The sequence below is a fragment of the Silurus meridionalis genome, chromosome 27 (assembly GCF_014805685.1).
Source record: "Silurus meridionalis isolate SWU-2019-XX chromosome 27, ASM1480568v1, whole genome shotgun sequence".
Taxonomy (NCBI): Eukaryota; Metazoa; Chordata; class Actinopteri; order Siluriformes; family Siluridae; genus Silurus; species Silurus meridionalis.
Genome location: NC_060910.1, coordinates 18,598,481 through 18,623,480, shown reverse-complemented (window position 1 = coordinate 18,623,480; position 25,000 = coordinate 18,598,481). Strand labels below are relative to the sequence as shown.

Sequence of the window (25,000 nt, the reverse complement as noted above, 5' to 3'; positions counted from 1 at the left end):
ACCATTTGCTTGATGCACACACACACACACACACACGCACGCGCACGCACCCACACGCACATACGCGCACACACACACACAAGTGCTCTCACATAGCACACACACACACACACACACACAGACAGAGCCACACACCAGCACGCACATACGTTCACACACACACACACACACACACACACACACACACACACACACACACACACACACACACACTTGCTTCTTGTCCTATACTTTACTGGTTGACAAAGCGTATAAGTGTGTTGCTGCAGGAATGACTGTGCAAGAGCAATGGATTAGAAGTCTCAGTGTTACAGAGAGGACACACACACACACACACACACACACGTCTGATCTGGGAGGACAAAAATCCAATCCAATCACATACAACCGTCTCTTATTTGATCTAAAGCTAAACATGCAGTACGATCATTAATGCACACATCCTTCAAACTCACACACAATCTTAGACTCAGACTCACACACATCCATCAGACTCAGACTCACACACACCCTTCAGACTCAGACTCACACACAATATCAGACTCAGACTCACACACATCCTTCAGACTCAGACTCACACACATCCTTCAGACACAGACTCACACACATGCTTCAGACTTAGACTCACACACAATCTCAGACTCAGACTCACACACATGCTTCAGACTCAGACTCACACACATCCTTCAGACACAGACTCACACACATGCTTCAGACTCAGACTCACACACATCCTTCAGACTCAGACTCACACACAATCTCAGACTCAGACTCACACACATCCTTCAGACTCAGACTCACACACAATCTCAGACTCAGACTCACACACAATCTCAGACTCAGACTCACACACATCCTTCAGACTCAGACTCACACACAATCTCAGATTTTAACTCAGACACAGACTCAGACACAGACTGAGACGTGGTGTTTTGGTGTGTAGTTACACTCAGATTCTCCACACTGAGTGTGGGTTTGAGTGGAATGTAAATCGTACGCTGAAAGTACTCTGTCTGAAGCGAGCGCTGTGTAGAACCTCAGGAACAATTCAGGTGGTGCGGGACGTGATGGTAGATTCCACCTGCTGCAGTCACGTGATATAAACAGGAAAGAACTTCCTCCACACGTCTGTCTGTCTCAGTCTAACGTTTACTGCTCCAGCAGAGTCTGGAGTGTGTTACGCTACTATCACCTATCAAACATCTCACACACATTTACACACTCCAGAGCTGCTTCATTCGACACCTGAGAGGAACACACCACCGAGGAGGAGGAATAGAAGAAGAAAGAGGAAGAGAAGAATGAGAAGAAGGAAAGAGAACTCACCTCACGCAGAGAACTTTCTCATTCCCTGCACTCTGAGCTCGGATACGGAGCGACGCTGATCACACCGCTCTCACACACGTTCCAGTCTCACTCACAGAATTCAACAGGTCCACACACACACACACACACACACACACACACACACACACACACACACACACACACACACACACACACACACACACTGTTTCCTCGTCTCCAGAATGCTTCCTCTCTCTTTCTCTTGCATGCTCACTTCAGCTTGTTGCTCAGAGCAGGTCCGCTCTATCGACTGAGTGTTTTCTCTCTCTCTCTCTCTCTCTCTCTCTCTCTCTCTCTCTCTCTCTCCCTTCCTTCCGCTCCCTTCCATCTGCTGTTTTATTCTCCTCTGTTTTCATTCTTTTCTTCTTTATAATTAGAAAACACTGGCACCATCTCTACTCCACACATCACCTCGCTCCCTCTCTCTCTTTCTCGCTCTGTGCAGTAATGATGGAGGGATGAGTGCACTCCGATCCTCGGTGTGTGGAGCTGATCAACACAAATCACAAATATCCTCAACAACACACTGCATTTATACACACACACACACACACACACACACACACAATAAGACGTGTTCACTCATTTCTCACTGTTCACTCATGAATTATTGTGTAATGTTTAATGAAAGGGTGCCAATAATTTTGTTATATAGGAAACTATTTGCTTGAGCTGACGGAGTGACTTTGATCTCGGGTTTGGATTTCGAATCCTCGCTTTGGAGTGTCAGTAGTTACAGCATCGTTCCTTCACAATCCACCAGCTAGTCGTTAAAGATCAATTTATTAACCAGGTGTGGAGATAAAAGCTGCATGGTTTTCTTCCAGTGATGATGATGAGCTGGAGGAGAGTCGAGCTCGGAGAAGAAGCTCACAGGTCTGGAATCGTGCGTTTCTAAAATAAATATCCCATGAGTCATTGTGATTCGGTGTGATAGTCCTCAGATGAAGCTCCGAAAAACATCTCGGTGGAAACGCTGAATTATCATTTCTTAGAAATAATACTGATCACTTCTCCTGCACAGCTAGCTGCCTCTAGCGCCACCTTCCTGACTGATGGACAGATCAGAGTGATGGAAAGACCGAAAGCTTAGTGCTGACTCACAGTAGCAAACAGGCACAAGAGCACAAATTCAAATGTAGTTTATGATCAGTAAGATTATGTGTGTGTGTGTGTGTGTGTGTGTGTGTGTGTGTGTGTGTGTGTGTGTGTGAGAGGAGTCAGCGTCAGGTCGTGACCTGAGTCACACACAGGCGTGAGTTTATTTCCAGGATTCACAGAGATACGAGTCGCTCCTGATGAGATATAGTGAGAAACCAGACTGCGCTTTGTGCTCTGATGTTAATAGAAGAACATCACAGAGAAACCTTCATGCTCCACCTTCTTCTCCTCTAATGTACATTTCATTCACTTCTACACATACAATCAAACACTAAAAGTCAGTAAAAGCTCAGCCTGATCTTTCTCCAGCTTTAATACGAGAAACAGAGGCACCAGGACACATCACACTTTAATAGTGTGTGTGTGTGTGTGTGTGTGTGTGTGTGTGTGTGTGTGTGTGTGTGTGTGTGTGTTATTCCACTCTCCTGTAGTGATATCTCTTTCAGGAGAACATATCAGTAAAATAAAGGGACAATTGCAGTTTGTTGTCCAGTCTTTTAAAGTTAATCCCTTAAAGATTGGAAATGTGGGATAGAACAGCAGGATTGAGAGGAAGAGAGAGATAGAGAGAGAGAGTAAGAGAGAGAGAGAGAGTAAGAGAGAGAGAGAGAGAGAGGGAGAGGGAGGGAGAGAGAGAGGGAGGGAGAGAGAGAGGAAGGGAGGGCAAGAGGGAGAGAGGAAAAAAGGAGAAGAAGGAGGGCATTTCCATTGTGACCTTTAGTCAATGTCATGCTCCATGCTACTTTGATCCCTCAGATTTAGTACTGTTCTGGAATTCATAATCACACACACACACACACACACACACACACACACACACACACATTTCACCTCCTGCCTTTGCTAAATCTTCTCTCCTTGCAGCACAGACACGCTCAGTAAACAAAATCCTAAAAACAAATAAACATCTCCATCTCTCGTTATTTTAATGCTCACGCATTTACACACAAACACAGTGTTTGGGAACTGGGAGAAAACCAGAGAACCCTGAGGGAACCTCAAAACAACTCAAACTAAAACCGCTATAACTCACATGTTTGTGTATATTTTTGTGTCGAGAAGTTTGTGTTATTGACAGTCGTTGCCCCTGTGGTATTGTGACAGTAGTAAAGCTGATGGGACTGCTCAGGGATCATCACTAGAACATGCAGGAGCACAAACTCCACACACTGCTGGTACATGTTCAGCTGATTGGGTGTGGCCTGAAACAGCAGTTTGGAGTCTAACAGATCTTTGGGTTTACTAAAGTTCAAACTGTGAACATGTTATAAAAAGCAGCCCAGTGAGGAACCTGCATCCATATTCATCATCAGCCTCCGTGTGATGCAGAGCTGATGTTCACAGGCTGATCTGTCCTGCCTCGCTCTTCCTTTAATCCTGAAATCAGATTCAGCAACCTCTTAAAACCATTACAATCCTGAAGCTTTTTGGTTTTTCTGATCTTCTACAGCAGATGGATTCATGACTGAGCAAATTCTGGGCTTTTCATTTCAACCTTCATTCACAAACAAGATGTTCAGTATGTTCAAGATGACAGTATGTTCTCTTAAGGTCATGTTTCAGATTCACAACCTCACTGCCAGTCACCATCATCACCCTCTCCATAATCTCCACCATCATCATCATCATCATCATCATCATCATCTCCATCATCATCACCATCTCCATCATCACCATCATCATTTAATCTCTATCACATCAACATCATCATCAACATCATCTCCACCATCATCATCATCATCACCAACACCATCTCTATCAACACCATCTCCACCATCATCATCATCGCCACCACCATTATCACCACCATCATCATCATCATCATCATCATCTCCATCATCACCATCTCCATCATCAACATCATCATTTAATCTCTATCACATCAACATCATCATCACCATCATCTCCACCATCATCATCATCATCATCATCATCACCATCAACACCATCTCTATCAACACCATCTCCACCATCATCATCTTTGCCACCACCATTATCAGCACCATCATCATCATCATCATCATGTTCTTCATCCTCAGGCCACAGCAGAAAGAAAGTGAAGTGTAGTAAAGTCTGTTCAAAGTGAAACCCAGTTAGGATTGAGTTAGTGATGGAGTAAAGAGTAAAGTGGGTTTACTGCAGACCTCAGTAGCTCACTACTGCTCACTACCGCTTACTACTGCTCACTACTGCTCACTACTGCTCACTACCGCTCTCTACTGCTCTCTACTGCTCACTACCGCTCACTACTGCTCACTACTGCTCACTACTGCGCACTACCGCTTACTACCGCTCACTACTGCTCACTACTGCTCACTACCGCTCTCTACCGCTCACTACTGCTCACTACTGCTCACTACCGCTCTCTACCGCTCTCTACCGCTCACTACCGCTCACTACTGCTCACTACTGCTCACTACTGCTCACTACCGCTCTCTACCGCTCTCTACTGCTCACTACCGCTCACTACTGCTCACTACCGCTCTCTACTGTAGTACCGCAGTAAATATCAGAGTTACAGTAATCAGAGTGAAAGTTTTGAGACATTATAAAGAAGCAGATAAAGAGATAAAGATTAAAGATAAAGTTTCTATCACTTCATCTCCTCTATCAGGGTTGTGTTTCCATAGCAAATACACTGTTACCATGGAAACTGTGTGTATTGTGTAGGAAAATAAATATTCTTATCCTGCTACTTTTCAATAATCCTGACCTGCTTCTATACTAATACTACACACACACACACACACACACACACACACACACACTCACACACACATTCACACACTCACACACACACTCACACACACACACACACACACACACACACACACACACACACACACACACACACAAGCATATATATAATATATATAACACACACGGACATTGGACTTTCATGTGTGTGTTGTTGCTGGAGGGTGGAGGGATGTACATGTTTAGTTCTGTGCTGTAAACGTGTGTGTGTGTGTGTGTGTGTGTGTGTGTGTGTATATGTTATTAAGTGAGTATGTGAGTGAGTGAGTGAGTGAGTGAGTGAGTGAGTGAGTGAGTGAGTGTGTGCGTGAGTGTGTGAGTGTGTGTGATTGAGTAAATGAGTGTGTGTGATTGAGTGTGTGAGTGTGTGTGATTGAGTAAATGAGTGTGTGTGTGTGTGTGTGTGTGTGTGAGTGAGTGTGTGAGTGAGTGAGTGTGTGTGTGTGTGTGTGTGTGTGTGTGTGTGTGTGTGTATGTGATTGAGTGTGTGAGTGTGTAATGTTTACGAGGACAGTGATCAGGTAGAGCAGTGTTTCCTCCCTCACACTTTTCCTGTCATCGCTTTTGTCTTCACAGAAAAATCAACCAAATTTAATGCAGCTGCAGAGAACATTTCTCACACACACACACACACACACACACACACACACACACACACACACACACACACATGTTTACAGCACAGAGCTAAACATGTACATCCCTCCACCCTCCAGACAGAAATATTTGAGTAATAGGAGTTGTCTTGATTACGCTCAGAAGTTTGTGCCCCCGCTGGAGATGCTGAAGTTCACTGATTTACCTGATTATGGAGTTTACTGACACAAACAGTGTTATAAAGGAGGCGATGAGACCCGTGGGGTCATTAAATCACCTTCAAACAGTCAGGATAAATCAGGAAAACATCTCACACACTCACACACACACACACACACACACACCCATCCTGAAACAGGAGCTACTCATTTCTGACACAGCTGGAAGAGAGGATCCCATCACTCGGAAATCTAGATCACTCAGGTATCACCCATACAGCCTTAGATTTTTACTCATATTAATCACACACACACACACACACACACACACACACACACACACACACACACACACACATGTAAATAGTGTACATGTAAACACTTGATCATGGCTTGTTTGAACCCCCACCCTGTATACAGTAAAGTGTGCAGGAAGAACTTGTTCGAACAGCGTGGTGTTGAAGTGTGTGTGTGTGTGTGTGTGTTTGTGTGTGTAAGATATCTACAGTCCTTGTGTTTATCTTCTTTACACTCTCAGACTCCTGCATTATTAATAAAGTCAGTGAGAAATAAAGACAGTAAGCACTGAGATCAGAGCTCCCAGGTCTGAATATGAAGCACCTGGTCTGTGTGTCAGCATGAGGAACGAGAACATGGAGACTTTCTCCTGCCTGTTTTAACTCAGAGCTCACAGTTCACACGTCTGTGCTAGTGTAGTGTACACGCCTGGTGTTTGTGTCTCAGAGAAGATGAAGATTTTGATTTCTCTCAGAAGCACAGTAAACAGTGTAGTGTAGAACTGAACACAGGTTAGATTAGAGCCAGAGGTCGGCGAGACCAGATCACCGTGTAGGAATCGTAATGTCACGGAGCAATGAGAGGAATAAAAACCCGTCCAGATCTAAATACACCTCGAGTGAATCTCCATCAACCACACAACAAGGCCAGGTCAAAGGTCAGAGAAAAGCAGGAGACACAGAGAGAGGGAGGGGGAGGAGAGACACAGAGAGTGGAGGAGAAGGCGGAGTGAAGAGCATGCTGTCAGGAGCACGCTCCCTCTCTCCTACCTGGTGCAGGTGAACCCGGACTTTGTTGATGGCCTTCAGCCAGCGGAGGCGGGACGGGGCGATGGGAGGAGGATCGATATTCAAAGAACTAAATAAATAAAAAGAAGAAGAAGTCAGGCTTGAGGATGAGATGTGTGGGAGGAGAGCTGAAAACAAAACTCCACGCCTGGAGCGCAGACTGTAAACCACAAACCCATACTTTAATATTTCAATAACAAAATATCATGAGATTTAAAACAAGTCATTAATACAAATCACTGTTTTAGAGCATGTGGTAGATCAGTGATTAAGACATTGGAGGTCATGAGGTCAAATCCTACCCAGACCACCCTGCCACTCCCTGGGCCCCTGAGCACGGCCCCTAACCGCGTCACTGTTCAGGTGTATGAATGAGATAAAACGTTCAGTCTGATATCCTGTACAGGACACGGTGATATCAGTCTATCTGATCTGTGTCTTTATTCTCTGCTCGGTGCTTTTCCACGTGACGCTACGTGTTTAACATGAACACATTTCTCCAGACCTAAAGAAAAACATATTCTTTCCATCCTACAGCTTTGATTCGTGTCATGCAGGTTGAAATATTTAGTTGTTCTGTGTGCATTCAGGAGTCGGACTAATCCAATCCCCTTATAAACTGAACAAAGGCAGCAATTAGCAAGGGGCTAATCAGACGTTATTACTCCCCATCATTACGCCTCACCTCTCTGCCTGAGCGGGAAGGACACTAGCGTTCCTCTTCTCCTCTGCACTCGTTCGTGTCTCTCGTTCCCCTCTCTCTATCTCCTCAGAGGACAGGCGAGGACGGGGGGTGGCAGAGGCTTGGAGGGGGTTCTCTGGGTCACTTCTCTCCTCTTGTTCAGAGCTGAACTGGGTACTGGTCTGACTCAAGTTACCAGAGGAGCCGAACCGAGAACTGTTCTCCGGGCTACACACACACACACACACACACACACACACACACACACACACACACATGTAAGGTCATATGTTCTTCAGTATGTGTGTGTGTGAAATGTAGAGTGTGTGTAAGTCCATGCCCTTAGTGCAGATGAAATATCTGAGAGAGAGCTGTAATATGAGGACTTATGGAGCAGGGGTTCAGGTGGCTGTGCTGAGGCTTGCAGGACTTTGGGATTATTCTGGAGGAGTTTGGACTGGAGTAAAGAACTGAACAAGGCGAGGAAAATAAATGGGCTTAAATAACAGAGGTGATAAAGTAAAGCAGAAAGGATGAGCAGGACGTGCAGAAAGCAGCCACACTGCTGCAGATACGCTCCTCAGACTCTGAGACTCAGACACACTTTGTTTAACCATGAAGATTTAGAGTCCTGGAGGTCTGCTGATATTCCCCTTTCTATTCCCCGTTCCCTGTGCCTACAGCATGGCCTATAACTCTGTACCCCACACATCTCCTGCTGGAAACAAACTGGCAGGAGGTGATGGAATAAATCAGGCAGGCTGAAAGGAAGGAAACGATCCGGATGTATAAAAGCGCCGGTGTGATTCATGTCTGCACGTTCTTTACCTTCTCACACAGAAGTTACAATAAACACTATTAATGTGTAGTCTGAGGATCCAGGTGCAGCAGACGAGGACACTTTCACACCGTAATGCTGTCAGTACGTCTGCTTTCTGCTTCTCCTGCTTGTTAGGTTGATAGATTTAGAAGCATCAATAATGCAATTCATCTCACATCATGGTCTACAGCAGGAGCTAAAGAGAAGGAGATTCACACACACACACACACACACACACACACACACACACACACACACACACAGCTACAGCACTGGGAGGTGGAGCTGCAGGAGATGAGAGAGGGTCACATCACATCACACTATGGTCAACAGCACAGCCATACATCATGTTCCTACTAGCCTTCTGCCATGCTCTTCTTCCACTGCACACTCTAGCAGCTGTCCTATGCCATGATCTGTAGCATCTCTGTTCTTCTCCTGCAGAGATACATCAGCTCCAGCTTCATCTTCCTCTCCAGGTTTATCCTGAGATACTGCTAGCACGATTTCTGGACTCGAGTCAAAACTTTGCTGTTCATCCGGTTCCTCGGTATCGCTGGAATCTGCGCTCTCTGTGACGTCAGACTTTACTGATAACGTTTCAAGCGGTTCTTCATCATCGCTTTTGTTTTCCACCCCAACCCTAGAAGGTGTCTGAGGAGCAGCTGTGCTCTGCCATGGAAAGCCTAGTTTCTTCCCAAGCATGGATGGAGCAGGCATGGGTTCTTCGTTTGGAGGAGCTGACTTCTCTTCCTGAAAGAGTCCAGTGGAAAACCCTTTGAAGCTGGCAAACAGACCTCCTGAGTCAGATGGTTGCTGAGGAAGTTTAGTATCAGCGGAAGAACCGAACAGAGAACTGAAAGGTTTTGCTGACTCAGCAGCACTTGACAGTAAACCTCCAAAGGATGGTGGTGATAAACCAGAGAAGTCAAACATGCTCTTAGCTGTAGGTGAAGATGGATATTTCTCCTGAGCGACCACTCTGTCAGTGGGGCTTGGAGATGTTACTGCTGTGCTCGATTCCTCCTTCATAACATCTTCTTCAGATTCTTGGTGTTTAACAGACATGCCCGTGATGTCTATGTTGCCATGCTCTGCCTCTTCAACAGGTTTAGACGTTTCACAGACTTTCATCATGTCCTGCTGTGAAGCCCCTGCTTCAGGTTCCTTAACTGTGCTTGACTCAGTGCCTGTGAAACCTCTTGGCTTGCTAGGATTGTTTGCTTCATCCTGGTCCTCTGCTGAAGGCTTGTTTTGATCAGGTCTAGCTTCCTGCTTTTTTAGTAAACCAAACAAATCGCTTGTTAGGGACTCGGTGGAGAGACCAGCAGGTAGGTCAGTGGGCAGGGTAAAAAATGAGGTCTTCTGTGATTGCTGAAAGCGTGTAGACCCTGCTGGCTGTAATTTGAAGAATGAATTCTGGGGTTTTGTGAAAAAAGTGGAAGTCGATGTCTTGCTGGAGGAACTGGGTCCAGAGAACATAGACATAAACCCAGAAAATGCAGTGGATTCAGGTGGCTTTGGAACAGAACCCATACTCGGTTTTGGATGGTCGTGTGTTTCAGATCTCAGCAGACCAGGAGGCTCTATGATTCTTTGTCTTGGCTTGTCAGAAGATCTGATCAGCCCTGGCAGAGGTTGAGGCTGCGTCTGAATGATCACTGCAGACGGTGGTTCAAGTTCTGAAACCTTTACCTTAGCCGCAAGATTTGTTGATTGTTTTTCTGCTTCCTCATGCTCTTTGTCCTGAGCTGGTTTCTTCTCAACCATGTCATCACATGGATCATTTTTACACTGCTCTGTAAAGTCAGACGCTTTTTCTGTTCCTTCTCTGTTCCATGATTCCTGTAGCTTCTCAGGAATTACATCAATTTCAGTACGGATCTGATTTTCCACAACTTCTTTGTCTTGTAATTCCTCCAGCATTCCTGGAATTCCACCACTTGTATTATGGGTAATAATATCCATAGGTATGTTCTGAGGTGTCTGTGCTTCTACAGTTTCATTTGGCTTCTCTGATTCCAAAGAGTTCTTAGATTTCTCAGCTTCTGATGATTCTACAGAGTGAAGGTGTCTATCAGTTTCTTTGTCTCTATCCAACTGCAGTTCCTCAGGAAGGTTCTGCTCAGAGTCCAGAGACTTCTCAGATTCAAAAGACTCTTGTTTTTGAGTCTGTTCTACTGCTAGATGTTCTACAATTTTACTTTCCATTTCTGTCTTCTCATATATTTCATCTTGGATAGCTTTGAATATTACTAAGGCTTTGTCTTCAGGAATTCCATCATCCTCCTGCTTTTGGAAAACATGAACAAATGTATCACTGTTCTCATTTTCCACTGACAGCTGCAGCTCTTCTGTTGAATGGTCCAGAGTTTTCATTCCTGGCTCATTTTTCTGGTCATGGGTAACTTCAGGTGTTGCTGTTATTTGACATTCAGGAGTCTTACCATCCTCTGCATTCAGAAAAGCATGAGAAGATTTGATCTCACTTTCAGTATTGACTTTCTCAGAACTTTCATTAGCTGTAGAAACAGAGATAGTTAGAAGATCCTGTTCACTTTTTTTGGGTTCTCCATGTGATTGAACAGATTTGATCTCACCATCCACAGAGGTGTCCCTGAGTAAATCTTTGAGCTTTGTAGTGGCTGTATCTTCAAGTTTACGTTCACTTGATTTTTTATCATCCATGAAGGACAAAAGACCAAATGCACTCTGTTTTTGTTTGTCTGAACCACCACCATGAGAGAATACAGAAGGAACCCTAAACAGACTTTCTGACTCAGATGATGATGTTCCTCCAAACCTGGAAAACAGACCTTTTCCGGCTTGCTCTTTTTCTAAACATTTAGGAACCGTTTGTGTTAGGAACGACTGACCACTGTTCCCACTAAACACAGAGAACAAACCAGAACCGATATTATCTTTGGGTGTGAAGGATCCAGGCAGGAAACCCCCAAGAATTGGAGTTCCTAAAGTAGGTGGTTTTGGTGGAGCTTCACTAGCAACTGTTTGCTGTGGCAATGAAACACTGAACATAGAAAATAGGCCTTTTCCTGGTGCTTCCTTGGTTTGTTGTCCTTGTGATGAAAGATCTACAGTAAAGGAGCATCTCGGGTCAGGTCCTGAGGGACTTCTTGACCCAGGGCCTTGACCTCCCCTTTGATCATGTCCTGGACCTGCCATAACCTGTGTTCTTGGATCAAATACAGGTGGACTCCTTGGGCCCGGCTCTGATGGTCTACATGGACTAAGTGGTTCCTGAACCTTATATCCACTAAACATAGAAAACAACTTATTTCCAGCTACGTCTTTGGGTGCAGATGATGCTTGGGTTTGCTGGGTACTCGCACCACCAAACATTGAGAACAGACTTGTGCCTGTTGTTTCTTTGGAGGTGGAGGCTCCTGGAAATATACCACCAAGTTTAGATGATCCACTCTGAGTCGGTAAAGGGGCACCAGAAGACCCAAACAATGAGAAAATCACTTTGGGAGATTGCTCCTCAGCAACCACAGTGGGTGATGATGTGCTTTCCATTGATAACGTCTCTGTACTTAAAACTTTAGCTTCAGGAGATGATGATTTGTTTAATTCAGCCTGGACACCTTCTGGATCCTTGGACATGTCTGGTGTATCGCTGGGTCCTTTCTTGTTTTTCATTTTTGGTGATTCTGAGGTCATGTATTCCTTATTATGAGAAACACAATCTTCAACAGAAACTCCAACATCTTCCTCCTTATTTTGCTCTGCTATTTCTGAAGGCTCATAATAGAGTTTCTGGTTCTCAAATTCTGACTTCTCTTCAGCATCTTCTGATGACATAACAAGCGTAGATATTATGTCTGTGATTGGAGAAGTAGGTTCAAATGAAAAAATGTCTATATTTTCATTATCCAACACAAAATTTCTCAAGTTGGATTCCTCCTGGTCTTCAGGCAGAAGAGCTGTTTCATGTAATGTACAATCCTGGACCAGTGAACAATCAGATGTTTGTTCTTCAATGTGTGAAGAGTTTGGGGTGAAAAAAGTATCGGTTCTAGAGACATTGTTAGGCTTTGGAACCTCTATAGAGTCTACTGGAATGATTACTGGGCTTGTGTCTGCTGGGGCTTTGTCAATTTGTGAAGAAAGTTCACCGGAAGGAGTAGTTTCATGTTCCTCATGGAGAGACACTTCCCTCATTTCAAATAAAACAGCATGTTGGTACGAAACATCACCAGCTTCCGTGGCATTCACATAAGCATCATCTACAGCGCTAAACAGAAGCCCTGTGTCTTCATTACTAGGACATTTCTCCTTTAGATGCTTTAAAGTGATCTGAGGGATCAGCGTCTGTCTGGAACGCAATCTATTAGGACGCAACATTCTCTCCTTTACTTCAGTAGGTAAAACTGTATCAAAACACGGAACCTCCTCCAGGATTAACATCTCAAATCTAGCAGTGGACTGCTTTGGAGAGAAAATGTCTGTGTTCTTGCCTTCAATCGTGTCTTGTTCTGAAGCAGGTTCTATATTGTGAACACTCTCCTGTGAACATGGTTCAGAAGGATCATCAGCTGGTATGATTTCTGCAGAAGTCCACATTGTGTTTGGTGAAGTATGTGGAATTGTCGATGAAGGCTCATCGCTTGTTTTGCTCACCAATAGGTCTGCCTCCTTTTCTGACACCTCAGGTTGAGCAGGCATTACTGAAGAAGGTTCCTGAGACTCCAACTCTACGTCTGTTATAATAATAGCAGGTGCCTTGAAGAGATGCCTGCTTATGTTCCTTTGATGATGAACTTGATCTTTTCTTTGCAATTGTGAGCTTGGTCTATCATAAACACTTCCTGGGATGTGAGAAGTACAATGAATGGTGCTTGGAAAAACATCAGGTGGGGCAGTGGGAGAAACGTTGTAAAGCACTGGGAATGAAAATTCCACAGGTGGTAATGCTGTAGATTCTGTTCTTGGAAGTAATAAAGCTTGTGTTTCCACAGGAGCAGGTAGATATCCTGAGCATGTAAGAGGTTCAGCAGAAATACATGGCTCTCTTGTATACACTGGGTTTGGAGAAGGCAAAGATGATGGAAGAGGTTCAGTAGAATAAGATGATGTCGACTCTTCTGTATGCACTAAACTTGGAGAAAATTCCATGGGAGGTGGGGCAGAATATCCTGATGCAGCATGTAATGGATCAAATATCACTCTGGGCTCTGATATCTGTTCTACCTGTTTAGGTGGTGCTGCAGGTAGAGCAGATGGAGCAGTATATCCAGGACCTGCTAAAGGTTTAACAGCACAAGTATTTACTAAAGGCTCCTGTGCACACGCTAAACTTGTAGAAAGCACAGTAGAAAGATTTTCCACTGAGGTCTGCCCCATTAATCCAGAAGAAGTAGGTGAAGTATCTTCTGAAACCAAACTCTTAACAGAAATTACATCTGACAGGACAGTCTGAGTGGGACTTGGGGTCCTCTGTTGGTCTGGCACAGGTCTACACACAAACCCAGTTCCTTCTGATGTTTGTGGGAGGGTATCTTCACCTGCTGTTGAGGTTTTGCAATCAAACGTTGAAATCGAGCCTCTAATTGATCCAGTAGTGGTTTCAGGTTCATACAATGTTCTTGGGACTGTATTAAAGGCCACAAGATGTTCCTTTTCTGTGGCAGCAGAAGAACCGGTAAAGGTTGAGCCAGATTTAGCTAAGGATTCTTCAAACATTACAGAAATTTGAGACAGATCTTGTCCTGCTTTCTGCTCAGTGGCACACGGTTTGATATCTGGAGACCTTTGTGCGTCACCATTCAGGGAAGGCTCAGCCTGCTCAGATACAGTGATACTTGCTGAGGAATGGTCTGGAACTTTGTTTGTGTTTAGCACATGAGGCATATCTGGCACATACGTTGGTGTAGTGTTTGATCCTTGAGTTTGTGTAGGCCTAATCTGCTGAGTGTGAGATGTGAACAGAGGACACTGTTCCACTCTGAGAGCTTCAAATGAACTGGGAACAATGCTGAGGACAGGAGGACTGTCTGAGATAAGACAAATGTTCTTATCTGTAAATTGTACCTGAGAAAGAGAAGCTTCAGAAAACACTGGAACAATCTGTAACATCTCTACATTCCAATGATTTTCCGAGTGCTCAGATGTTCTTCTGAGATGTGTTGGTGTTATAGGTGCATCGTGCTGGACAGCTGGATGTGTATCCTGTGACTGAGTAAAGTATCGTGCTGTTGTGGAGCTCAGCTTCTGCTCCATTGCTAAAGATTTTAATGTGTATTGACCGGGGAGGAAGAAAAGTGCTGGTGCTGAAAGATCTTTGATTCCAGTGGTTTGTGGGTTTGCATTGACGGCAACTCTCAAGTCAATAACTGGTGTATTTGTTTGGTTAGTGGTCCTCAGCCTTTCTTGGTGCCTTAGTTCATTCCTGGATATGACCTCTTTCTTCTTGGTGAAATCTATAAGCTGTCCGTCCTGCGTAACAGACGGAGCGTTGCACTGAGACGGTAAAACGCTAAGCGAGAAGTCTACTGGCTTACGCTGAGCTTGCGGTTCTCTATTGTGTTTCAGTGAGGGATAAAAACGTCTGTCACTATGGTAAGTGGATGTGTGCAGAAATAAATGACTTTCTGCTGTATGATGTCCGTCGCATAGTACTTTCACAGCATGTAACTGTTTCTCAGACACTTGTTCAGGAGCTGAAAGAGCTTGAACAATTAAGGGCATGCCAACTAAGGCTTTTTTACTATTCACATTTTTCGTCTGAACAAGAGGCATTACTTTGCCAGGTGACATTTCAAGAATACTTCTTTCTGCTTTGTCGGGTTCCTTAATTGCCGTCTTTAGAGACATATCAAGAGTGCTTCTGACTGAGTTCGCTGGTGCTGATGGAATATTATTTAGTTGTTCACTGCGAGTTCTGAACACTATAGAACGTGTCCTTGGTAATGTTTGATCAACCAAAACTTGCTTCTGCCATTGGTTCCTATTTAACTCTGTTAAAAAGTTATCAGATTTTTTATCAGGTTCTTCTGAAGAGCTTACAATTGACGATACACCAGCAAATGCTTGAACATCAGTGTTGGAGATTGTTGTTACCTGTTTGAACATACCAGAATGTTTGGTTTGAGCTAAACCCATAGAGGAACTATCTAACAGTGAAGCTGAACCAGGAGCAGGTTCTGCCATCAGCAACAAGGGTTTATTATTCAGCAAAGGCACGACCTCAGAGGATGATGTGCTGCCAGGAGGTTTTAGGGACGTGTCCAGAGACGCTTTAAAAGGCAGTGCAGAAGGTCTTTTGATTTCTTCAGACTTCAGGCTGGTTGTTTCTTCAGACTCATATTTCCTGAGAAATTTCTTCACTTCATGTGCTGAATGGTCCTGGCTGTAAAGAGTAGTTTGCTGTTGAGTAACAGATTTGTGTTGGATTTGTGGCGCCGTGTTCACTAGTTGTTGTGTAGGCCTGGTGATTGTAGCTTGTGACTGATATCTTCTAAGTGGTAGTTTTTGTTTGGTTGTTAAAGCTCCAACAACCATAGATATCCCACCAAACTCTTGATTTACATCTGAATTTGACCTTGATCTTCTCCTCACAAGTGAAACTGCTTGATCTGGAGAGAGCGCTGTTCCCTCAGCTGGTTTTAAACACATATCTAAGGTGTTTTTAATGGAATTTGCTGGAGCTGATCCACTCTGACATGACTGAGAACAATGTGCTGAAAGATCTCTGTTCCTGTTGTAAGCAGGTTGCTGTCTGCACAGATCAAAGCTCACTGTTGTGTTAGATATTAGTGGAGGAAATTTCCTGATCAGAGTTTCTTGTTCTAAATGAATCTGTTTTGCTTGTACCCTAGAAGGATCTTTAATCAAAGCAACCCCGAAGGAACCATTGTTAAAATCTGCAACCGAGGCACATCTGCTCCTTACGAGTGGCACAACCTGGGATTTAAGATCTGACCTGTCTAAAGAACTAAACACTGCTGCTGAAGACATGTCTAAGGTATTTCTGATTAAGTTTGCAGGGGATGTGCTGGTACAAGGAGGCTGAGAAGGTAGTGGCATTATATTCATGGATTCAGTTAGTAAAGAGGGCGGATGTATTTGTTGAGTGCAATGTGATCCTGCATTTATTGTGGAGCATTTCTTTATTTTGGGGCTGGAAGTCTGTGATGTTGAAGTTCCTAGAAATGTGGTTACAATTGATGCTTTCTGGTCTTTTCCACTTTCTGCTTTGTAGCAAAGAAAATGTTCAGATGTATTGATATTTTCTCTTCCATGGATTCCAGCTGATGTGCTCTCCGTAGAACATTGTACTGAGACCTGCCTGAAAAGCTTGGATCCTCTACCAGGTGATGCAGACAGGTGTTTCTCAGACGCATAATTAAGGCTTGGTGGTCCTGAATTAGATGGGTAAAGTTTTGGAGAAGGAGGAGCAGAAACAGTTGTCCGAGGTACTTCAGGTGTAACCGAGTAAGGTATGGTAAGTTCTAGTGCTGGAAATGTCATATTCATTTCGTTACTATCTTCTGTAATCTCAACAGTCAGATCAATTCCGACATCCTCACTCGTATCTGCTTCACATTTCCTTCTAAATTTCTTAAACCTGTGGTTGGTAAAATCAAGAACATCCTTTAATATGGCATCATCACTGGACACATCTTGTTTCAGGAGTGAACAATTCAAATTGTTCCCTACTGATTTAGAAAAGTCTAAAGGTTTATTCCTGAAAACAGAGTCTAATGCTTGTGTAGGTCTTTTATAAAGTAGATTTTGTGGCGGTGGCAAGGATGGTATGGATGGTAAGGATGGTAAAGATGGTAAAGATCGCTTTTCATTACATGGTGCAACTTTTGGTATCTGAGGTGAAACGGGAGATGATAAACTCTGGATGCCTTCAGTTCTAGATGTCTTCAAAGTTTGTGTTGAAATTGATGATTGTCTTAGAAATTTTGGCCTACTACACCCAGGGGATGGTGAGGAACCAGAAGAACACTGTAAACTTGAGGCTGTGACCTGGGAGGAAGTGGTTGTAACGTCTGAGATCTCAGTCACTATATTCCTTGGTGTGGTTAAAAGTGCTTTAGATGATACTGGAGTATCTGGAAGTTTTCTTCTAGCATGCAGATTCTGCAGGACAATTTTAGGATCTGACAAGTGGCCCTTTGATACCATTTGAGAAGTTTCAGCACCTTTTGGTTTTGACCCAAAGCTATTAAATAAAACATTTTTAAAAGAAGTATTTACTGATGAGACTTGAGAAGATATATTAGCTGACATACCTGTAACCAACTTCCCTGGGAAAAGATCCTTAATCCCCTGATCTTTCCAGTATGGCCCACCATTGTTTACCTTCTTGGCTTTGTTTGTAAGGTCTGATGCTTCCATTTGATCTTCTGGAACAATCATTTTTGGCTTATCTTTACATACTTTTATTTTGTGCAGCCTGTAAAAACTCAAATCCACAGCATGATCTGTCTGTCCATGCAAGGAGTCTTGGAACATTTCAGAAAAATGTTCAAAATTCATATTCATAATTTTATTACCTTTTTCAAAGGCTGATGACAGATCAACAGGACAGCTGGAAACACCTGCTTCATTATGACCTGGAACCCAAAGCATTTCCTCTTCGTTACACAACGGAATCTTAAACCCACAAAGCGTTGTCTTTGGTTGCTCTTTGTTCTGCAGGATATCTGAGATATTATCTGCAGTATTATCCTGGCTAGCATAAGCATAGAGATGATTTCCACTCCGGTCTGTCAGCAAGGAGTATATATAGTGCTCATCTGCGTAAATATAATATCCACAATCATCAGCCTCAGCTGGCCACCACATTCCCTGCTCCAACAGTGAAAGCCATTGCTGGTACCATTCTGAATCCTCAAAGAGCATCTCATCTTCTTCATCTCTGGCGGTTGCAGAAAATCCACTGAGATTAACTGCACCTGTCGTCAAATCTATGGGACCCTTTTTGGCTCTCGGACGTTTAAAAAGTGTTGAGGAATGAAACTGTGGCTTGAGAGGGTCATTTTGAAGAGGGTTATTGTGCAGGCTACACTCAGAAAGGGACCTACAGCGTGTCAACCTCACTGCTGTTCCTGAGTCTTTATCAATACCATGGATTCTGTTAATTTTATTACTGAAATGATCCACATTATCGCAGCTTCCCCAGGACATTCTGTGCTTGAGGCTCATGTCAAAAACAACATAATCCTCCACATCAGCCGGAGGAAGTTTCTGAAATGATGATCTGACCACATTCTGCCAGGGATATGAAGGTATGTGGAATTGCCTGGGATCTATATTTTTCAGGTTCCACCACCCAGGCTCCAGCATAACTGTTCCACGGCTGTTTGATGATGCACTTTCTTGAAGTCCTGCATGATTCTCTTGTTCTTGTGCTTCCAGAGCTTCCAATAAGGCATAATCATTCAGCTGCTGCCAAAGAAGTGCTTCTATAAGACACTGGTGTTCATACAGGTCTGGTGGAACGATTCCATGTTCAGCAAATAAATATAAAAGATCTTGATATCCGTATTCATTTGCTGTCCCGTATAACAGTCTGTGGATTTCCTCCAGGTACAGCTGAGTAGACTTCACTGCTGGATGCAGTCTTACCGGTTCCTCAGTCTGAGTGCTAGTTTTTGAAATGCTAACGCTGGGACCGTCTGCTTGTTTATGGTGTTGATTTTCTGATTCCTTAGTTATAGTTGACTTGTGATTTTCACTGGTCTCTGATTTACAAACTCCAGAAGCTGCACAGTTTCCAGCAATTAAACAAGCCTCTGGTTGATGTAATTTAGATACGTCGTTGTCCTCCGACCCCTTACTGAACAACCCCGTCAGAAAACCTTTCTGCAATGATTTCTGTTCCTGATCAAGACTCCCATCCTGAGTGGACTCCTGCTCAATTGGTTTGGCTCTTTGAATATGTGGACGATTCTGAGCAGGTTTACTCTGTTCATGTTGCTGTGGCTTCTGACCTGAATATATGTAGATATCTGACTTATCATCAGACTTTGCAGAGATTTTGTTGAAAAGTCCAGACAAAATTCCACTGTCTTGAGCATTGTTGGCTTGTGTTTCTAACTTGCTGGGTGTCTGGGTATTTGGTTCAACCTGCACCTGTTCCGATTCAGACTTCCGGAAAATACTAGACAAACTTCCTGCAGGTTGGCTTTGCTGCTGTGCTGCTGCTGCTCCTGCTGATGCCTTTAGAGCTTGCGGAAGCTGCCTACTGGATGGATGATGTAGTCCAGTTGAGGAGTTTTGCTGCTCAGAAGAAAACCTTTCAGAAGCTGTATTTACGGTTCTTGTTTTGAAAATGTCAGTTAGACCTCTACTTGGTGCAGGAGACTGGTGGTCTTGCTCTAGATGTTCTGACCTACATGCATGTTGACTGTGGGAATCTTCAGCCACAGAACGTTGAGGCGGTGTGTCAACGGAAGTCAGTTTGTTAAAAAGACCAGAAAGCAAACCCCCATGTTGTGGCTCAGGTGCTGCAGCTGGCTGTAGAGGGGATTGATGCTGCCTAGGAAAGGGCTGCCTGATGACCTGCTCCTGCTGATTCACATGTGCTCCTGAAGGAGTTTTCTGCTGTGGTGCCGGTGGCTTGTTAGTGGCAAAAAGTCCAGATAAAAGACCAGAAGATGATTGTTGGGCTGCATTTTTATTTGAGTCCGACTGAGCAGACTGAGAACTTGTGTCACCAATCTGATTGAACAGTCCTGAGAAAATCCCAGTTGATCTGTTGGGCTGTGCATCCTGATGTTGAAGCACATTTTGCTTATGAAAGTGTTGTGTTTGAACATTCTTGGTGGATCCCTGGTTTCCAGTATTGCATTCTGAAGAACTAATCCCAAATAAACCAGGAAGAAAGCTTCCTTGTTCAGCAGAAGCAGGTGATGATTTAGGGTTTTGACTGGGAGATGGGAGATGTGGCTTCTGAGGAGTACTTTCAGCTACAGGTATTTTATTCACAAATCCTGGCAGCGTTCCTCCTGGTGCAGGAGGTTCTGCTGGCTGTTGATCAGAAGGACTGCTTGTGCCACTTGGCTGGTGTGTGCTTGAAAGTACATTCTCTGTTAATTTTAGAATTCCATCAAACAGTCCTCTTGATTGAGGTGGAACTGGTGGTGCATTACTCTGACAATTTGGTTGTTTGTGATTTGGATGTTGACCACCAAAGTTCTGTTCTGAATTCTGATCTGCAACCACATTTCCAGTGGCACTAACTTTTCCAGGACTTGCTAATTGAAAAAGTCCTGATAAGAGACCTCCTGGCTGTGATGAAGGTGGATCTGTTTGAGTTAGTGACCGGTGTGACATGTCAGTGGCCACTGGCTTTAATAAAGGTGGATTGTTCTGTCGAGCAGGAGTGGGCGAGGAACTTGACACAGTGTCACTGGCTAATTTGAAAAGCCCTGATAAAATCCCACCGCTTTGTGGCACTGAGGTTGCGTCAGTAGACGCACAGTCCTTACTCATTGATGTCTTACTGGTTTCATTGCCTTCTGATTTTCCAGAACGCAAATTTTTCCCAACGCTAGAATTATTTTTATCATTGACATGAGCAGCAGTTGTCTCATTTACTTTACATACACTGTCTTCTTCTGACTGTTTCCTGAAAAACCCCGCCAGGAACCCTTTCTGCACTGCTGCTCTTTGTTCCTGTGATTGCTTTTGAACATCAACAGGTGAGGTAGAGTCGAGCTGACTTTCGGAATTGACAGGCCACTGTGGAGCTCCAGCTGGTTTGTTACTCGTGCCAGCAATTTCTGTGGGAGTCATTTTTAAAAGGCCAGAAAATAGCCCTGGTGACTGATGTATGTAGGCACCTTGTTGCGTCTGACTCTCATTTGTATTACTGGTGAGGGATGAAAACAGTGTTGAGAGAAGTCCAACTTCTTGAGGCTTAGCAGAAGTTTTGCTCCCACCAGACAGCATTGTAAGTAGACCCTGGGGTTTAGACGCTGTTTCTTCTTCAGGCTGCGCTTGCTCCTGAAGCTCTGAAGGTTCTGAAAGAGTCTCGGCTTTAATTACATGTCGTCTATGATCCTCAGTTTCAGGAAAAGAGATGATTTCAGGTTCTGATTCCTGCACTATTTGCTCTTCCTGTGCCATGACCTTAGACACTGTGCTGGAATCTTGGACTGCTTCAGGTGCCACTACTACAGTGGGTTTGTTTATTGCGACTGTTGGTTTTGTTGATACTGTTTGTGGTTTGGACGTTTCAGCAGGTGTCGTTTTGAAAAGATTAGAAAACCACCCTGTGTCTGTATTTCCCTTCGGTACAGTCTCCAGCAGGGCGGCGCGGCTTAGAAGAGATGATTTATTAGAAGTGTGGGAAGCACTTTGTTTCAAGGTTTTTGCATCTTCACCAGGTCCCAACTTCAGCAACCCAGAGAGAAGTTCACTCTCTGTTTTTGCTGACTGAGGAGAGGCAGGACTATCAGAAGAGAAGAAGGAAAGCTTTATTTTGTCTCCAATAGTGACTGGTGCATCTTCTGGTTTCGGGGCTTCGGCAGGTTTAAACATGGAAAACACTGAGTTGGCAGATGGACCCTCAGCAGTTTTACTCGCAGGGGTTGAAACTGATGTCATCAAAGATGTGATGGACTTTTTGAAAGGGTTGAAAAATCCAGTGTCCTCATCTGTTTTTTGAGTAGTTGTACTTTCTTCTAATTTAGGAGTCGTCTCTTGAGGAAGGGCATCAGGTATTTCTTCTGACGACTCGGTTTCTGGCATCAGTTCCACTGATCCGCTGCATGAACCTCCACATGAGGACTGCTGTTCTGGTTGGGAGAAGGATTGAGGTATATTTGTTGACCCGTCTTTTGCCTCAGTGCTTCCATGAGATTTATTCAGGGTTTCTGGTGATGATGTTGCTTCACTTGCTGGTTTGTCTCCAAATATCCTGAAGGGACTCAGTCTTCCCAAGACAGAATCAACTACTGACTGTGGGGGGCCTGTAGTGAAACCCTGTGGACCAGGACTGTGCGATGCATCTTCTGTAGCTTCACTAGCTGGACAGCAAGTCTCTGATGACTGAGGGGGCAGATTTGGTTGCAGGGGGGATTTTTTATCTGCACTCAGCTCGTGATGAGCAGGTGGAACAACAGCGATAGGTGTTGTGCTGCCATGTGATTTAGGTATGAAGGACAGCAGTTTAGAAAAGCCTGACTCTGCCTGAACAGATAAAGGAGAGCATGTCGGCGGTGTTGTTGCTGCTGTTGTTGCAGTGGTATCTGTGGTTTCACTTGTCGACTTGGTACCTACAAGCGAGCTAAACAAGGAGTTCATAGCATTTTTAACCCCTGTGATACCCTGTTCATCTTCTTCCTTTACCTCATCTGGTCTGATATGTGTTTCCTTTTTCTTGTCTATTAGCTTTGATTTGTTGTCAGACTTCTGGATTTCCTCGTACTTACTGATCTCCTCCTCTCGTCCTGCCAGGTATTCTGTTACAGTATCCACAATCTTCTGCAGTTCATTCATGGTATCAATGTAATCATCTCCTGGTCCACTAGGTGGTGAACCATCATCATAAACTCTGGTATGAACATTTCCACCATGCGGCCGTTCACCATAAGGAGAAATATATTTCCTCTTGTTGTAGCTTTTGTATTCGCCTTGTGTGTCCTTCCCAACAAATGCTTCAGCATCCAAATCCTCCTCAGATCTCACAGGAAAGTGAACTTCTGCTAATCCTACTGACTCATACTCACTCATCATCCTCATCCTGGCTTCCTCCCTTTCACGATAAATTGCGTAGTTCTCCAAAATGTCCTTGATGTGAGTTTTTGCCCACATCCTGGTCTTGTACAACAGACTCTCCGTATATGTCTCTGACTCTGCCTCCTGTTCATGAAGCTTCCGAACTGAAGGAATGATGGACATCTCTGGAGCAGATGTTTCATCATTCAGGAAGCTTTCCGCTTCCTTGTAGACCAGACAAACATCTCCACTTGCCACACCATGTGTCTTTATAGAGTTTCCGGCTTCATCAGGCTCTGGAGACATCACCTCACATGCTACAGTCTGATTAAAACGGCTTTTAGTACAGTCTAATCCGGGATGGCTCACGATGCGATAGATCTCAGTCTTCGTCTCATCATCATCATCATCGTCCCATGTTTTCTGCTCGGGGTCCAGATAGTCGTCTAAGATGCTCTCGTCCAGTTTGTATTTAGTCTCCCAGTCCTCAACACCCATACCTGAATCTACAGGCACAATCCTTCCCCCAGCTCTACTGTTCCGACGTCTGGCGTTCCAGAGAAAACCAGGATGCAGAAAAAGAAGGAATGAAATGTACAATATAAGGAACAGAAAGTGCTAAAAAAAGTGAGAGAACACAAATCAAATTAAATAGTAAAGGAAGAAAATGCAAAGTAAATGTAAAATCTATCGAATCAGACATGAGAATGGTCTTTTTCGTTTCATTTGAAGTTTAATAAATCATCACATAAGCCAAAACTAATACAATATTTCCCCAAAAGTATTGGGACACTTGACTTTTCCACATGTATGTGCTTCTTCTCTGAACTACAGCACAAAGGTGAATGAAATCTTCCTTCACTTGAACTACGAGACACAAACCTGTTCCAGCATGACAATGCCCATGTGCACAAAGCCAGCTCCATGAAGGTCTGGGTCGGAGTGGAAGATCTCCTGCTATAGATCTCTGACCGTATTGAACTGCTTTGGGGATGAATTGGGGACACCCTGGTGTGCCTGTTGCTCTCATTGGCTTTTTTAATTTCAAAATAATATGATAAAAGTAGTACACAAAGCTGCCGTATTTCTCCTTTGCTAGTGTTAATGAATGAACTTTTGTGCTCGCCGGGAACGTGACTAGCAGGTAGCTTGTAGCATAAAGGCAGATTAGACTTTAAAGGTCACTGTTAGTGTCTGATGTTCTGCTGTGATATGGATCAGTTTCAAGATCTTCCAGAAGCTTTTTTTATTTTGACTGATGAAATGTGCTGCAATGGATTTTTCAATATTTTTTGTGTAGGAATAAATCTTTGATTTCTGTACTTTGTTTAGTGAATAATTAATTCATATTTGTTGTGTGTGTAGACCATGAAAAAAAAAAATAAATAAAAACCTGTTTCCCTTTTCACCCATTTTTACATTTTGAAACAGAACAGAGAAAAGAACCAGAAACTCAAATATGTGCATATTCAGCATTTTGTTTCTTTAATAAAGAAAACATTTTAATTAAAATGTTGGAAGTGGATTTTTTATATGAACACGTTGAGATCTGATGTCCTCTGAATAAGTTCTGTGTGTGTGTGTGTGTGTGTGTGTGTGTGTGTGTGTGATTTGTACCTTGGCCCTTGTCCATCTCTGTAGTCGAGCTCAGAGTTGTGGATGGACTCGGTTCCTGACTCTCTGGACGTGGTTT

General features: G+C 43.8%; 1 protein-coding gene across 1 annotated transcript in view; it reads right to left on the bottom strand.

Moving 5' to 3' along the window:
- The window catches only part of LOC124380728, an 89,418-nt gene that overhangs the window by 36,771 nt on the left and 27,647 nt on the right, over positions 1 to 25,000 (bottom strand). Inside the window, exons 10-13 of the mRNA XM_046841938.1 lie at positions 24,925 to 25,000; positions 8,969 to 23,854; positions 7,791 to 8,015; positions 7,088 to 7,175 (exon numbers count right to left, since the gene is read on the bottom strand). The exon at positions 24,925 to 25,000 is cut by the window's right edge and continues 144 nt beyond it. Of these exons, the coding sequence (XP_046697894.1) occupies positions 7,088 to 7,175; positions 7,791 to 8,015; positions 8,969 to 23,854; positions 24,925 to 25,000 (15,275 nt within the window). The remainder of the gene's footprint in view (positions 1 to 7,087; positions 7,176 to 7,790; positions 8,016 to 8,968; positions 23,855 to 24,924) is intronic.